Raw genomic sequence first — 16572 nt, 5'->3', positions numbered from 1 at the left:
ATAAAAATAATATTTAAATTAAAACTTTATATAAAAAAATTGACTCGTAACATAGTTAGTAAATAATTATAATATTTCCTACTGTTTCAGTCCCTGCAAATTTGCATGAGTTCGAGATTGTTAATATGATTTGACCCAAAATAATCCTCCACGTTATAGTTAAGACTGTCAAATGTGACGTGATGGGCCTAAAGTTACTGACCTAATTTCACGTCCATTTCCGAACACCCGATCTATTTCCGTCCATTTCCTTCTCCTGGCTTACCAAATTGGAAGCCCTCAATGAACGAACCTGGAAGAGATAATTACATTCCGATCGAAGAATTGTAGACAAGCTAAAGTGCTTGCTACTGCTTCAGCAGTTCCTCCGCCTTGGGTCGCCGATTCTGCCAGAGCCAAATAATTTCAGATGACGGAAACTATTATCGCCTCAACAATCCCGCAATTCACCGGTAACTCCCGCATAATCTGCCGCATGTGAGTCCACTTTCAGCTCCTAATCATTTTTTTGACATTTTACTTCTTTGATTATATTACGTTCAGGCTCCTAATTCAGTTTTTTTTGTGCGTACGTATTTTTTCTTTACCACATTTTGTTAAATTTGATGTAGTTTTTTTGTTGAAGTTGGAGTTTCCTTTTTCGGTTTCTACTTTGGTTTTGAATTGAGCTTTACCTAGTATTCTATGGGTTAATTAACTACTACGTGGCTGATTGAATATGGCGACAACAGACATATTTACGCAGGGGTGATTGAGAAACCTCTGCGCAGAACATAAACTGCGAAATTCAGCTAATTCTATTAAAGTAGATGGAATGGGGATGAATGGGTCTCTGTTTTAGACATGAAATTAAATTACTCCGGATTGTTTGAGAAATTCAAATCGGAAGCCCCTGAAGAGGTCCAATTAAAATGCCACCACGTCTAATAGTTTCATTATATATTTTTTTAGTAATTTCATTTTCTTGGTATACTTGGTGGATCCAAGTAAATTGACTAAAAGTCACATTCAGAAAATCAAGGATTTGAGTTTATGAGGCTTAAATGAAGGGATTTGAGTTTATGAGGCTCATCTTCCAAGGGTGGTTGCAACCATAGCTTTTAGTTTGATAACAAGCATGCAGTTGATATTTCAAATATCTCAAGTAGTTTCAAATATCTCAAGTAGTTGCCTACTCCCTACAGGCTACAAGGAACCTATAAAAAAATATTTAATTGTGGTATCCATAGTGCGTATATTTCCTGATAAACTTGCTGATTATCAGCACTTTGTTGCAGGTGTGAAAAGCAATTTACACAATATACATGCCCTCGGTGCAATATTCGGTATTGCTCTCTGCAATGTTACAAGGTAATTAACTACTTGGCTAGGATTTAACTATAAACTAGTGAAGTAACTAATTATTTGGATTCCGCTGGCGGATTTGAAAATTTCTCAGATCATAATTGTAAATCGGTCTTTAGTTTGGCAGAATCATACAAGTTTCGATAATGTGTTAAAATTTTCATATGAGTGAAAATTGATAGTATTGATGTGCTCTTTGTTTCTTCCTTTATGATGGTAATATTTCCATATGGTATTCGTGGCAGTCCCATAATCCTCGTTGCACCGAATCTTTTATGAAAGAAAATGTTGTTCAAGAACTGCAACAACTGCAACCTGATGAAGCAAGCAAAAAGAAAATGTTGGACATACTTAAACGGTTCCACGAGGAAGCGGAAACAAGTGGCATGGATAGTGATGGTATGTCGATCCTCCCTTCAGTATTCCTTGCTGTCATTTGCATTGTGAAGCTGTCTTGTTAAGGTGCATCATTCATTTTGATCGGAGGAGACTATCCAAAAGATTATATTCTATTCCGAAATATTAGATATTCTTAACCAGCCATTTTCCATTATTATTTCTTAACTACAGAGTCGGATTCTTTTTTATCGGAGGAGACTATCCAAAAGATTATTTATGGTATGTTGTCTATATAGCAAATGGTTTCTTTGTAATGGCATAAAAAAGTATCCTGATTCACTTTATCTTTTACTATCTGGCAACTTTTTTCTTGCTTTCTTGACAGGAGGTCGATTAGGATACAATGATTTATCTACTGAAGAAAATAAACATTTCCATCGAGCAATAGCCTCAGGAGAGCTTAGCAAGATGATTGAACCATGGACTCCTTGGTGGTTAAAGCCTTCTGCCCAATATATATCACTTAGCTCGGATGGGACCCAATTAGTCAGACCTGCTCTGAAACATGATTTGGTGGCATCTTCTGAAGATGCTGCCAGTGGTGATCAATGGCACGACATGCTTTCTGGACCTGAAACTCCCATTCCACCTCTGAACCAACTCACTGCTACTAAGCCATCTCCATTTTTAACAGTGCATGCTGTTGACATTATATACTGTTATTGTTTCACCCTTCGTCTTTACAATGGGGATTGGAAATCTGATGCCTTTGAATCAGCAACAACTCTACTGATGGTATCTTCTGTTTTGGGTCAACTTGCACACCCGGAGACTGTTTTTGAAGCTTTGTTGCATTGCTTGGAGCGAACATGCTCTACTGCTTACAAGCACATGGGTGGTTTGCCGTTTGGACTGATGCTTTTGGATGATGTTGATTGCCTGCTTTATCTTGGAGGTGCAGCTTTAGTCTGCTTGCTGTATGACTTGCAAAAGATGATTCGAGCTGCCGAGAGACAGCTCAAGTTAGAGAACATGAACAAGTCGAAAAGGGCCGAGTTGAAGACCAAGTTTAAGCATGTGGAACGGAAAGTTTACTTCATTATGAGTTGGGTTCATGAGCAACCAGCTGAGGCGTGGTCTATCTTGGCCAGTATTGTGAATGCTGAGAAGTCTTCTGTTATGGAGTATGTGGATAGTAAAATATGCACTGCGAAAACGAAGGGAGAAGTAGGACGAAATGGGAAACCATTGATTAAGGAGGTTCAGAGCTCCTACGACTGAATTCTATTGTGTGTTCTGTGGCTAGCTTTGGTGTTCATGAAGGGCATTTTCTCGTTGACGGAACCTTTCAGATTCATATATAGTGGTGTGTCGTACAAGATCGGCTTGAGAAAGTGTTATATATTATTGGTAATTTTTCTAAAATGATTTAGAGTTAGTTTTTTTCTATATATTTTATTCGATTGTTACTCGTATAGTGTAGATTCATTCATATACAACTCCGCGAAGATGCGTCATTTTGATTTCTTGATAGCTATGAGCAGAAATTAGTTGATACTTAGACACGAATTTTATTTTATAAAATATTTTAACATGAAAAATATTATATCAGAACAAAACTATCGTATCACAATGTATACACATAATTAGCAGTGGAGATGAAAGTTGAACCAACCTTTTAAATAAAAGAAAGCATACATATTACGAAGTATTTTATGACATTTGCACTGGATTACATTTTCCTGATATATTAGACAATCATAATAACTAGTATATCGATACACGCGTTGCGTGTTTGTACAATATTTTTTATAAATTATTTGATTTATATTTAAATGAGAAAGAAAATGTAATTATAAGAAATAGTGAGTAATTACACTGCAATTTTGATAGAAAACAATTTGGTGAATTTGTTCATCATGGAAGGACAAAAATAGATATACATATTTTGATGTCTTTAGTGATTTCTATCATTCCCTAACTTTAATAAAATAAAATAGATAATAAGACTCTACAATCAAAATTTGACAACAGAATTTCAACTACTGGGAAATACTTCTACTCTCTATCTTAGAAAACATTTTTGATTTAGTAGAAGTATTAAATTATGCAAGTTCTATGCAGTGATGTTAAGAAATATAAAAAATGCAGTATTTTGTACAAAAAAACAGTAGTATATTTTACAATTTTAAAAACCAGGGCTTTTTAATTTTATATTGACTAAAATAAATTGTTGAAACTAATCAATTATCAATAAGTGAGATACAAATTTTATTTTAAAAAATCTTACATTACCAAATTGAACATTCACCATAATATCAGTGTCATTTTAAAATAAATATCTGTAACAATTTTTTTTATTTAATAATAATAAAAAATAACTGTAACATTTGTTTATTTAATAATAATAATAATAATAATAATAATAGAAGTTCTAGAGTTTGTTCTCTTAACTATATGCGAAGAAAATATATGGACAATTCGCGTCGAACACAAACCTCATCTCGAATTCGATAATAATTTAAACCAATTCAACGAGCCCTAATTTCACCGTTCGGTTACAAAGATTTCTGCATCGTTTTGTTCCAGACGCGATAATATCCTAGAGATGGGGGATATATCCGATAAACTGTCGTATTTTCAGGCAATCACCGGCATTGAAGATACCGATTTGTGCACTGAAATCCTAACGGCTCATGGCTGGGACCTTGAACTAGCCGTATCCTCCATCACCGCCACAGAAGACCACCGTCCATTCTCCCTCGACGCCACAGACACTGCCGCCGTCACTAGCACAACAGCAGATCGAGAGCCCCAAGATATAGGCTTGGTCCTCCCCCCCGCCGGCAACAACAATCAACCCCCTGGACTCGCTTGGAAATTAATAACGGTACCTTTTTCCATCGTTTCCAGTAGTCTAGGGTTGATATCCGGTGCAATTGGCTTGGGTATGTGGGCAGCTAGTGGTGTGTTTTCTTACTCACTCGGCATGATCGACTTTCACGGCCATGCGCGGGCGGCATCCACTCCTCTGGTTTCTGTGTCTCAGTCTGCATCGGAGGCCATGGATTTTGTGTCGAGATTTGAAAGGGATTATGGGAATACGCGTCCCAATTTCTTGGCCGATGGTTTCATGGACGCATTGCAAAGGTCTAGGCAAGAATATAAGCTATTGTTTGTATACTTGCACTCGCCAGATCACCAAGACACGCCATTTTTCTGTGAGAACTCTTTGTGTAATGATGTTTTTGTGGCCTTTGTGAATGAGAATTTTGTGCCGTGGGGTGGAAGTGTTAAGGCTAGCGAAGGGTTCAAGATGAGCAACAGTCTGAAGGCATCCAGGTTTCCCTTTTGCGCTGTGGTTATGGCTGCAACAAATCAGAGGATCGCAATGTTGCAGCAGGTATAAATATAGTTAGTACATAGTTTCTATTAGTATGGCATTGCTATTTTCCTTTTTACTTGGTGTTTTGACAATAGTGATCAAATTAAAATTGGTATACTCTGATTTTTTTAAGGAGAGAAATATTAGTATACCACTGAGGATTAGATGCCCTAGTACCAATGTTCTAGGATATAGGAGGACACCCCAATTTAGTTATAGTGTTAATAACCTTGAGTTTTCAGCGAAAATTTTATGGTTCCTATGTCTTTAGGCTTCTGTTTATAATGCAGTAGATGTTACTTGGTTTATTAAATATTTTGCAAAAATGATTTTCCTAATTTAATGCCCAATGAATCTTCTACCGAGTATTTATATCTTGGTAACTTTTGGTTATACTTTGATCTGACCTAAATGCAAGATTCAGGTTCTATTTGTTAGCCCTAGTGTTTAATTTAGAATCAGTAAAGATGGTAGTATCATCCATAGCTGGTTAAGGTCCTTTTTATTTATTAAATGACCTCAAGGCAAGGGCCACAAGGCTGGCACGCCTATGCTTTACACCACTCGGGAGTGCTTTACGCTTTCGGTAACTTTGATATCACCATGATTGCATGATTTATCAGCTTCTGAAGGACTTGGTGTATCATCAAGATTCTGCTCCTATTTGTTTTGCCCCAATGTTTGTGATTTAGAAATTATTCAGTTGTTAATATCATTATCACTGCACAATTCACTCCTCTACACTCTCTTCAAAGGGATGCATTTCTTTGGTTTGCAGTCTAATGTTGGCATTCCTTTATGAATTGTTTCAAAGGGATTAGAGGTGGAAAATATCTGGATCATTGTCAAATGAATTTCATGAAGATTGGCTTTCCAAATTTAATTTTATATGTTCACCAATAATTTCTGTTGGTACTATAGGTCAACTGTTCTTCAGAAGTTCTGGTTCACCGATATTCGCACTTGTACTTTTTTCCTGCAACTTTGTAATTTACTGCTGGATTCTGTTCACCAATATTTTCTCTTATACTTTGCTTCTGCTTATTTATTAATCTGTAAAAGTAAGGAAGAGTTTTATCACGTTGTTATTCCACTTTTATCTTTAGTATATCCTTTAGTTGACCTCTTGTTCCGCTTACTGCGGGATTTTGTTCTACCTTACGGTAAGCTTTAGAAAACCGGGCTCTGAGGAAAATATTTGGTTAAGCTGTTCTTGAAGAAATTTTATTTGATCTTCTATGAAATAGTTCGTTGTCACATGAGCTTTATTTATGGATTAAATGGTTTTGATCTGTTGTAGTTCATGCATTTGTTGTTGCCTTTCAATTGTCAATATCTGTGTGAGGTTTTTTCATTTGCGAAGTTTGAATGGAAGAGCTAAAATGGCAAGGGGAGAAATATTGAAGATTTTGGATGAGACCTACATAAAAAACTTCTCTTATTTTTTTTATGTGAATCTCCATTGCCCAGTCTAATATGCTATTTTCTGAGATGCTTGTTTATCTTAAAATTTGGGTTCTATGATGTGTTCTCATCAAATTTTTATTGTCATTAATTGTTTAGATTGAGGGGCCTAAATCTCCTGAAGAAATGGTGACAATACTGCAGAGAGTGCTTGAAGAAAGTGCTCCTGTTCTTGTTTCAGGTAGACTTGAAGCCGAAGAAAGAAGAAACAGTATGCGTCTAAGAGAGGAACAGGATGCTGCATATCAAGCATCACTTGAGGCTGATCAAGTATGTCGTACTGTAATTTGGTCATTCTTATTTTAATGTCAACTTTGCCGAAGCCATCAGTAATGTTCCTTTGTTGTCTCTTAAAATTTTGTCCTATAGAGGTACATCTTTTTAACTTTCTTTGATGTTCTTTGTTAGGCTAGGGAGCGCAGGAGAAAAGAGGAGCAAGAAAGACTGGAACATGAAGCTGCTGAAGCCGAGAGGAAAAGGAAGGAGGAAGAGATAGCTCGTGAAAAAGCATTGCAGGAAGCTGCTGAGAAAGAAGCTGCACTAGCTAAGATGCGGGAGGAGAAATCTTTATCACTAGGCGCAGAACCAGAGAAAGGGCCTGATGTTACTCAAGTAAGCCCATGTTCTAGAATGTTTCCATTAATTAGTTGTACTGTGATGCTATGGTCTGTTTTAAGTTTATTTTAGAAGGCTACAGCAAGTGATTTTATCACATACCAGCCATTTAATAGCCTGGGATCTCGTACTAAAATAGATACAAAGTTTGGGAATATTTGAAACATTTTAAAGAATCATTACTTACCACTTTCTATATTTAAAATCAAACGACAAATGTACAAAATCTTGGCTGTATTTTGTCTATAAAAAAGACATTAGTGACTTTTACCACGAGTAGCATGCTAGCTCTAGCTTTGGTCCCTGCCTTTTCAGAAGCAGAGAAAGCTCCTCCCTCAGTGTTAAGACATTTTCAGAGGAATGGTGTTGATTGAGATTTGTTGACAACGGGAGGGTGGGAAGATAAATGATGTTGCATCAAAGGGAGACTGGGAAGGGATTGTGCTAGAACCCAAGAGGGCTTAGGAGTTCTCTGCTACGGTCTTTTTGTTTGATACCTATTGTATTCTTTCAGGTTTTGGTTCGTTTTCCTTCTGGAGAACGAAAAGATAGGAGGTTTCATTGTACGTCCACCATACAGTCTCTGTATGACTATGTTGATTCTTTAGGCTGTTTGGAAGCTGACAGCTACAGTCTCGTCTCCAACTTTCCTCGCACTGTTTACGGGCCGGAGAAACTTGCTTTGTCACTGAAAGAAGCAGGATTACATGCGCAGGCTAGTCTTTTTGTGGAGTTGAATTGATGAAAGCAAGAAAACAGTGTATAGCGTGTATTTGGCCGTGATCAAGAAATCCATGCTTTATGGTAGGAAACATAAACTTGAAGGCAGATTCAGCACGATAAAATGTGACATTATTGTTTCTAGTTCAAGTGTTCTATCAAAGAATACGGCGTGGGTTGGCATATATGTTCGGTCCTGTAAATTGGATAATTCGTTGCATCCTTGATGTTTTTTCACAATTCATTGACAATCTTTAATTTGTGATTTCTCGAATCACATCAATTCGAGGAAAAGTTTGCAACTTGGTGGGTTAAATGTCTTAAGGGTATACCCTCAAATGCAAGTAGACATCAACTTTGTGTGCTCACACAAATTCAAGTCTTTTGGAAGAAATATTGCTCAATTTAGACATAAAATCTATCAACAGAACCATTAAGCTGTAAACCTACGGCAAATTATTCTGTCGATGAATGGAACTCTTCCATCTCATATGTATTCTCTTTATCAACGATCTTTGATATGCATGGATGCGCCGGTAGCGTAAAATAATTTTGAATTTGTGTGCGAATGAAATTATATGTTACCGTGTAAAATGAGTTTAATGATATTTATTTATGGGGACAAAAAGGAAAAGAGGAAGAAGCATCATTGCATTAACATATCATTTAAAGTGATCTAGGAGGCTTCTCAAGCAAAGCTGAAAGAAAAACTTCATCCTTTGATTTAGGAGCAATTGCCCATCTGTGTTTCCGATATCTAAACTGCAAAAACATGTACATGTAGTCATCCAAGTCTTTCCTTTTACAGAAGAACTTATCGATCCATAGCAATCCGCCCGGCCTCAAAACACGATCCCAATCGAACAAGATGAAATCTAACAGCTGTAAATTGAGCCATCCATCCATAAAGCCTGCGGTGTGAATCAAGTCCATCGTGTTATCAAAGAACGGTAAGCGTTTTCCTTCTGGAGAACGAAAAGATAGGAGGTTTCATTGTACGTCCACCATACAGTCTCTGTATGACTATGTTGATTCTTTTGGCTGTTTGGAAGCTGACAGCTACAGTCTCGTCTCCAACTTTCCTCGCACTGTTTACGGGCCGGAGAAACTTGCTTTGTCACTGAAAGAAGCAGGATTACATGCGCAGGCTAGTCTTTTTGTGGAGTTGAATTGATGAAAGCAAGAAAACGTGTATAGCGTGTATTTGGCCGTGATCAAGAAATCCATGCTTTATGGTAGGAAACATAAACTTGAAGGCAGATTCAGCACGATAAAATGTGACATTATTGTTTCTAGTTCAAGTGTTCTATCAAAGAATACGGCGTGGGTTGGCATATATGTTCGGTCCTGTAAATTGGATAATTCGTTGCATCCTTGATGTTTTTTCACAATTCATTGACAATCTTTAATTTGTGATTTCTCGAATCACATCAATTCGAGGAAAAGTTTGCAACTTGGTGGGTTAAATGTCTTAAGGGTATACCCTCAAATGCAAGTAGACATCAACTTTGTGTGCTCACACAAATTCAAGTCTTTTGGAAGAAATATTGCTCAATTTAGACATAAAATCTATCAACAGAACCATTAAGCTGTAAACCTACGGCAAATTATTCTGTCGATGAATGGAACTCTTCCATCTCATATGTATTCTCTTTATCAACGATCTTTGATATGCATGGATGCGCCGGTAGCGTAAAATAATTTTGAATTTGTGTGCGAATGAAATTATATGTTACCGTGTAAAATGAGTTTAATGATATTTATTTATGGGGACAAAAAGGAAAAGAGGAAGAAGCATCATTGCATTAACATATCATTTAAAGTGATCTAGGAGGCTTCTCAAGCAAAGCTGAAAGAAAAACTTCATCCTTTGATTTAGGAGCAATTGCCCATCTGTGTTTCCGATATCTAAACTGCAAAAACATGTACATGTAGTCATCCAAGTCTTTCCTTTTACAGAAGAACTTATCGATCCATAGCAATCCGCCCGGCCTCAAAACACGATCCCAATCGAACAAGATGAAATCTAACAGCTGTAAATTGAGCCATCCATCCATAAAGCCTGCGGTGTGAATCAAGTCCATCGTGTTATCAAAGAACGGTAAGCGTTGGTTCAATGTCAAATATAAAGGGATCAACCCTCTTAAAGCGATGGTTTCACTAAAAGGGGCTCCTAAGTTTAAGGCTGTCGAAACAATGGTCACGTTTTGCTCTCTCATTCGTGCTGCAAATGTACCCGTCCCTATTCCAAAATCCAATCCGATTCTTATTTCACCCGGTTTGGTTGACAGAACATCTTGGATCAAGAAATCTGTAGGAAGGGTGGTGTTTGTAATCCACTTGAGTTTTTCCTTGTCCATTTCGAAACATCCGGTGCACTTTGAATAACCTCGTTTTGGATTCTTGCCAGATAAGCACTCAAAGTTTCTGCACTGATAATTACTCCACCGCACATTTCTCCCCTCAGGTATCCTCCAAAGGGACTCGTTGATTGAATAAGGTCTCAAGTATAGTTTAGAGGCTCGTGCAAAGCACCGTCTTCGAGGCAATGGATCACACCCGTGAACCATAAGCTTTTGAGCCAAGTTCCAATCATCCTTACAATACGATCCAACATCATAGTCCATATACTCTTCCAATTCTTTCTTCTTCAGCACGCAAGCATGCCCTATCGTGTTGTATATCTTCTCAGATCCATATATGTTAATATTGTCCACCCTGTTCCCTTTAGGTGTTATGTACTTACGAATCTCCTCTACAACGAAAGTATTGATCAAGGGATCCTCTTTTATAGTAATGTTTTCACTCCCTTCGATTTTCGGGAAACGAATTTGCCTGAGAGCAATGTAGGCTCTATAGACTGGCCTAATCACCTCATCCTCCAAGAACTTCTTGTACTCCAATCTTGGAATGCTGCCTTTGTTATTATCCATTCGATGCACGGCTGATTCGAGATTCTCTTGAAGGCTTTCCATCTTGTTAAGCACTTCATCTACTCGAGCTGCTAGAACTCTGAAATCGATTTCTTGAAGCACAACATGCTTAACATCATAGAGATGGGGACATATATGGTAGCTGTGTAAGAAAAATCCGGGAGAGTAAAGCTTACCTTGTGTTGATAAGCTCACAAGTATGACAAGACCTCCTAACACAACTTGAAGCCAACCCATAATTCTCCCTAATCTACACGTAGGAAAACACAACTTCACCATTCTTTTTTCCCAAACCCAAAAGATTATCAGTATGCTACAGACCATAAAATGGGAAAAATGGGAAATCTGAAGATATACATTCATACTCTAAATTCAAACAATGTCTGTAGAATGAAAAAAAAACGATTATTTTAATATGGAAGTTGCCTTGGAACAAGTCTCTTCCATTTACCTCGATCATAGCTGGAAAAACTTAAATCACAATCAAATTAAATACAAGTATTGATCATTATTTTACGTGAAGGGTCAAAAAATTTAGCAAGAAAATAAGGCAACTATCGGATAATGTACTATTTACAGCGAGACACACATGGAGTAAAAATAGTTTTTATGCTTTCGAGTGTACGTAATTTATGGAGTTGACCTGTGCATCCCCGGCTGATAGTGCGGCAAAAGAGCTTGAATAATTATGATTGAAGCCAAGGTAAATTACGCAATATATATTTTGGATTATGAGTACTGGTTCAACTTCATTGATATGGCCGGTGTTTCTCAATAATTCACAAGTTCAACAAATTCAAGTATGTTACACATAATATATATATTTTGAGCATATTTATTGGTTATGTCTAATAAATGTCATCAAGTTAACGAATAACATTTATTCTTTAAAATTCAATTCAACTATTTAAATTGTTAAAAAGGATAGAATTTCTAAAATATAATTATTGGTAAGAAACATCGAACTCATAAAAATAATCTTTTTCATCCGTGTGTATACATATTATATACACGCAACACGTACATATTATTTCCATCACTGAAAATAAAAGATTTTTAAAATTTAAAATGTGTTTTTCTTATTTTTGTGAGTTTCACATATGATGCAAAACGTAGACATACATAATTTGACATCATTTTTCATCAAATTCTAGTTACACGGTATGACCTATACTGATTCAAATATATTGTAATTCAAAATGTATCGAAGAACCAATTTTTTTCATCTAACTTCTTAAAAGACATAACAAATGAAATCCGAATACAATATTTTTTTTGTTCCGAATCCGACATTACTAAAGGTGCGCCATCTATGAAACCCGGAGGGTTAGTGTGCACCGCGTCAAAATGTAATCATCCCGCAAATAACTATTTAAATTTACTGAAATTTTCTCAAAATGGTTGGAGAATGATCTGTTATTAAAATTTTAACAGGGCTCTTCATGAGACCGAAGACGACCTAAGGGTGGCATAACTCGAACTCAATTCTTCATCATAGCATTCATCTGCAGTTTTCCTTACTACATATTCCCTGGCTATTTGTTTGAGATGCTAACTTCCCTTTCATGGATATGTTGGATCTTTCCACAATCAGTTCTAGCCCAACAACTTAGGTCGGGTCTACAAGGACTCGGAATAGGGGCTATCGGGCTCGATTGGTCATTGGTCCACTATTTTTCATCATATCTTGGAAGTCCACTAGCAAGCCCATGATTTGCGACAGCCAATATTGCTGTTGGCTACTTCTTTGTTATGTATGTTGTGACTCCCCTTAGCTATTGGTTCAACATTTATGATGCCAAAACCTTCCCAATATTCTCCCATGGTCTCTTCACCGCGTCCGGTCAAGTGTACAACATATCTAACATAATCGACTCAAATTTCCATTTGGACACGGGGGCTTATATTCGACTAGGCCCTCTTCATCTCAGCACTTTTTTGGCCATGACATATGGTGTTGGATTTGCTGCATTCAGCGCTACAGTTGTCCATGTACTTCTGTTCCATGGAAGGTACTTAATATTCGATAGCCAATAATGCGCTATGTTACTATCATCGAACCAACTTTGCTCAACCTTTTTCCACAAATCAATGAATTATGGAGAGATTTCATCTATTAAATATCATGCGGATAACGAATCATGGATTGCATTATTTTAGGGAAATATTGGAGCAAAGCAGATCAAGCTTGAAAGAAAACAAAATGGACGCGCACACAAAACTGATGAACAAGTATAGGCAAGTACCCGAATGGTGGTTTTGGTGCATTCTTGTGGCAAATATAGCTTTAACTATCTTTGCCTGTGAATACTACATTGAACAACTTCAGCTTCCATGGTGGGGAGTCATCCTAGCCTGCGTAATCGCCATTTTCTTTACCCCACCAATCGGGATTATTACTGATGTCACAAACCAGGCTAGTCTTCTTTCTTTTCCTAGCATTTATTGAACCTTTTGGAGTAAATTTTTGCAACTTATAGAGGAGGACTTTTTTTGCAAAAATGACAGTCACCCGGCTTGAACATCATAACCGAGTACATAATTTGGTACATATATCCTGGATATCCGGTTGTCAACATGTACTTCAAAGTTTATGGTTACATAAGCATGACACAAGCTATTAATTTTCTTCAAGACTTCAAACTTGGACATTACATGAAGATCCCACCGAGAACTATGTTCATGGCACAGGTAATATGATCCAAAATTGTGTGTAGTGGTGAATTCAGAGGGGCTGAGTAGCGGGAGTAGTCCTCTCCAACCTCCTTCGATATATGCGGCTGCTTATGCAGAACAAAAATCAAATTCGATGCTTGGACTGTTGGACCGATTTTAAAAACTTTATTTCCACCCTTACCTCCAACTATCTTTTAGCACAGTGTCAAAAGTCAGATATTAGTTGGTACATTAATAGAGCCGAGGCACTTCTTTGATCTCAAGAATTGAATTAGCAATTGTTCATAGGGGAGTTGTTGGTATCGTAGGAGAGGTATCATCCTCATAGCTTGTATAGTTATCTATATAACTAACCATTGTCGTGACTATATGATTGAAAAGACTTGAATTACCCATTTATTTTCAACTATTACAAAGACAAATTCTCCACTTTATATTTGTTGTATTGATGGTTTCATTATGTTCAAATGTATGTTAACTGGGCATAAATAACGTTTTCGTAGGTTGTGGGCAAAATTATAGCTGCTTTTGTGTACTTGGGAACAGCATGGTGGCTAATGGATACCATTCCAAGCATATCATGTGACAAGTCTACTAACAGTGTGTGGACTTGCCCCGGTGACCATGTCTTCTATGATGCTTCTGTGATATGGGGATTGATCGGCCCTCGAAAGATCTTAGGAGACCAAGGGACATACAAAATGGTTAACTGGTTTTTCCTCGGTGGAGCCATAGCTCCTTTGTTGGTCTGGTTGGCAACAAAAACCTTTCCAAATCATGAATGGATCCGACTCATTAACATGCCTGTCTTGATTGGTGCTACCGGGAGCATGCCTCCGGCAACAGCTGTGAATTACACAACATGGATAATTGTGGGTTTTTTTTATCAGGTTATGTAGTGTACAGATACAGGCCGGACTTGTGGCGACGACACAATTACGTTCTTTCCGGGAGCTTTGGACGCTGGATTGGCCTTCATGGGAGTTGTGTTGTACACTGTGCTTGGGACTTGAGAACATTGAACTTGATTGGTGGGGGAATGATCTCGAGGGGGTGTCCCTACGCAGCATGCCCTACAGCAAAAGGGATAGTTTTCGAAGGATGTCCCGTTGTATATTAGCATTCAAGGGGGTGGGTTGATCAACAAAGCTCTGAATTATAAACTCTGCATTTATCAATATACTATCTGTATAAATATATGAGTTTAAATTGTGAATTTACTTAGTTATCTTTTTCACTCACCATTATTTCATTAATATTTTATTTAGTTACCCTTTCACTCACCATTACTTCATTAATATTTTATTTATTTATTTATAAATTACTTAGTTACCATTTCACTCACCATTACTTCGTTAATGTTTTATCTATACTATCTATAAATATGTGAGTTTGAATTGTTAATTTACTTAGTTATCCTTTCACTCACCATTACTTCATTAATATTTTATTTAGTTACTCTTTCACTCACTATTACTTTATTAATATTTTATTTATTTATTTATAAATTACTACGTTAACATTTCACTCATCATTACTTCATTAATGTTTTATTTATTTATTTATGCGACTTTTGGATCTAAAGATTGAAATTGAAAATAAAAATAACTTTATTTCAGTATTTTAGTTCAATGAACGACAAATATTACAAACACATTAATATGATACTTTACACATATCAAACTTTAAAAAATGTCATTCTTTATGGTACTTTTCCAATGAAAATGGACATTGAGACCATGTAAATTCTATATGCTCTTTGGAAAAAAATTTTATATTTTATTTTTCATATAATTTGATTAGCTTGATTTATTTCAACTAGACAGAAAAATTAATGATAAATTAAAAAGAGCGAAAATTATTTTCTACTTTTGTATTAAATTTATTAGATAATCCTTATAATTTTTTAACGAAGATAATTCTTTTAATAAATATGAATTATAGTGATAATTTATTTTCATTCATTGGAAATTAATTTTTTAAATATGATATTTTTTAACTTTGTATTACTATTATTTTATTTATATATGTGTTTTACCACACATATTTATTTGATTAATTTTATTTAAAAAATGTATTTACATTGAAATATTAATCATAATATTAATTTGAGTTTGATTTGTGAATTTTCTTACTTACAATTTTACACATCATTATTTAATTAATGTTTCATTTATTTATTTTGGTGAATTTTTTATTTCTGATTTTACAAATACATTAGTATGATACTTTTTATATTTTTAATTTAATAAATTGTGATATTAATTAATGTCTCAATATATATCTCAAGCTTACACTTTTCTAGGGGTGAGCATTCGGTTCGGTTATGGCTAATTCGGTTCGGTCGGTAACCAAACCGACCGAATACTCACCCCTAACTATCATTATGTTATAATCACACAAATTGAAAATTGTTATATAAATAAATGAATAAATTTGACTTATCGTAATCATGTATTTTTATTTATTGTGTTTTGAATTAATAAATACTTATAAACAAGATGTTATTCAAACGATTTTAAAAATTAACTAAATATTTATTTTTCATTATTACTCATTAGTCACCTACGTGCGATCATTCTTAGTCAATTTAAATTCTCATTTTGTAGAGACAGAAAGATACAGTCAAATGATACATCAAGATTCTTATCATTTTAGTGCTGTGATTGCGAAAGCAGTTTAAATAAGAAACAAAATCGAGAAAAATAAATACCAAACAAATTTTGCTACATGTTGAACCCGAAAGCAGTTTAAATAAGAAACAAAATCGAGAAAAATAAATACCAAACAAATTTTGCTACATGTTGAACCCGAAAGCAGTTTAAATAAGAAACAAAATCGAGAAAAATAAATACCAAACAAATTTTGCTACATGTTGAACCCGAGATCTAGTATCTGACTTGAACATTCGTGTTTGATGAGCTATAACCTATGAGACACAGATCGGGTTTTGTAGAAGTCTTCAACCTATGTTGTTTATTTTTCTCTCGTCCTTGAAAAATCTTTTGATTTAATTTTCCTTTAGAAAAATAAAAATATATATTGAATTATTTTATTTATAAAAATTTACAATTCATGTATTATACTATAATGATT

General features: G+C 35.7%; 3 protein-coding genes and 1 pseudogene across 4 annotated transcripts; 3 read left to right on the top strand and 1 right to left on the bottom strand.

The window, feature by feature from the left end:
• Positions 1 to 158: 158 nt before the first annotated feature.
• On the top strand, positions 159 to 3254 carry LOC142545418 (uncharacterized). 2 transcript variants are annotated; one of them, XM_075652605.1, is made up of 5 exons: positions 159 to 477; positions 1278 to 1350; positions 1590 to 1743; positions 1915 to 1962; positions 2069 to 3254. In XM_075652605.1, the coding sequence occupies exons 1-5, from the start codon at positions 410 to 412 to the stop codon at positions 2962 to 2964; spliced, it is 1239 nt and encodes a 412-aa protein (XP_075508720.1). In that variant the 5' UTR covers positions 159 to 409; the 3' UTR covers positions 2965 to 3254. The 2 variants fall into 2 exon arrangements, with proteins under 2 accessions (XP_075508720.1, XP_075508721.1); XM_075652606.1 differs by having other exon boundaries at positions 1265 to 1350.
• An 869-nt stretch (positions 3255 to 4123) lies between these two features.
• On the top strand, positions 4124 to 8087 carry LOC142545417 (plant UBX domain-containing protein 10-like). The gene is made up of 4 exons (XM_075652604.1): positions 4124 to 5086; positions 6632 to 6802; positions 6941 to 7144; positions 7662 to 8087. The coding sequence occupies exons 1-4, from the start codon at positions 4292 to 4294 to the stop codon at positions 7887 to 7889; spliced, it is 1398 nt and encodes a 465-aa protein (XP_075508719.1). The 5' UTR covers positions 4124 to 4291; the 3' UTR covers positions 7890 to 8087.
• Positions 8088 to 9684: 1597 nt separating this feature from the next.
• Positions 9685 to 11079, bottom strand: LOC142544559 (putative methyltransferase At1g29790). Its single transcript, XM_075651598.1, has one exon. It carries the CDS (start codon positions 11077 to 11079, stop codon positions 9685 to 9687), a length of 1395 nt encoding a protein of 464 aa, XP_075507713.1.
• A 1033-nt stretch (positions 11080 to 12112) lies between these two features.
• LOC142545107 (oligopeptide transporter 7-like) lies at positions 12113 to 14652 on the top strand (annotated as a pseudogene).
• The last annotated feature ends 1920 nt before the right edge of the window (positions 14653 to 16572 follow it).

This window comes from Primulina tabacum, chromosome 5 (assembly GCF_025594145.1).
Source record: "Primulina tabacum isolate GXHZ01 chromosome 5, ASM2559414v2, whole genome shotgun sequence".
NCBI classification, from domain to species: domain Eukaryota; kingdom Viridiplantae; phylum Streptophyta; class Magnoliopsida; order Lamiales; family Gesneriaceae; genus Primulina; species Primulina tabacum.
The sequence above is the reverse complement of the archived record's forward strand: the minus strand, read 5'-3'. Positions and strand labels throughout refer to the sequence as shown.

Excerpts from the sequence above, each read along its gene's own strand:
- LOC142545418 (XM_075652605.1), top strand. The coding sequence starts at position 410 with ATGACGGAAACTATTATCGCCTCAACAATCCCGCAATTCACCGGTAAC. Across the intron at positions 478-1,277 it reads TCCCGCATAATCTGCCGCAT|GTGTGAAAAGCAATTTACAC; the intron begins GTGAGTCCACTT and ends ACTTTGTTGCAG. Across the intron at positions 1,351-1,589 it reads GCTCTCTGCAATGTTACAAG|TCCCATAATCCTCGTTGCAC; the intron begins GTAATTAACTAC and ends TATTCGTGGCAG.
- LOC142545417 (XM_075652604.1), top strand. The coding sequence starts at position 4,292 with ATGGGGGATATATCCGATAAACTGTCGTATTTTCAGGCAATCACCGGC. Across the intron at positions 5,087-6,631 it reads GGATCGCAATGTTGCAGCAG|ATTGAGGGGCCTAAATCTCC; the intron begins GTATAAATATAG and ends TTAATTGTTTAG. Across the intron at positions 6,803-6,940 it reads CATCACTTGAGGCTGATCAA|GCTAGGGAGCGCAGGAGAAA; the intron begins GTATGTCGTACT and ends GTTCTTTGTTAG.
- LOC142544559 (XM_075651598.1), bottom strand. The coding sequence starts at position 11,079 with ATGGTGAAGTTGTGTTTTCCTACGTGTAGATTAGGGAGAATTATGGGT.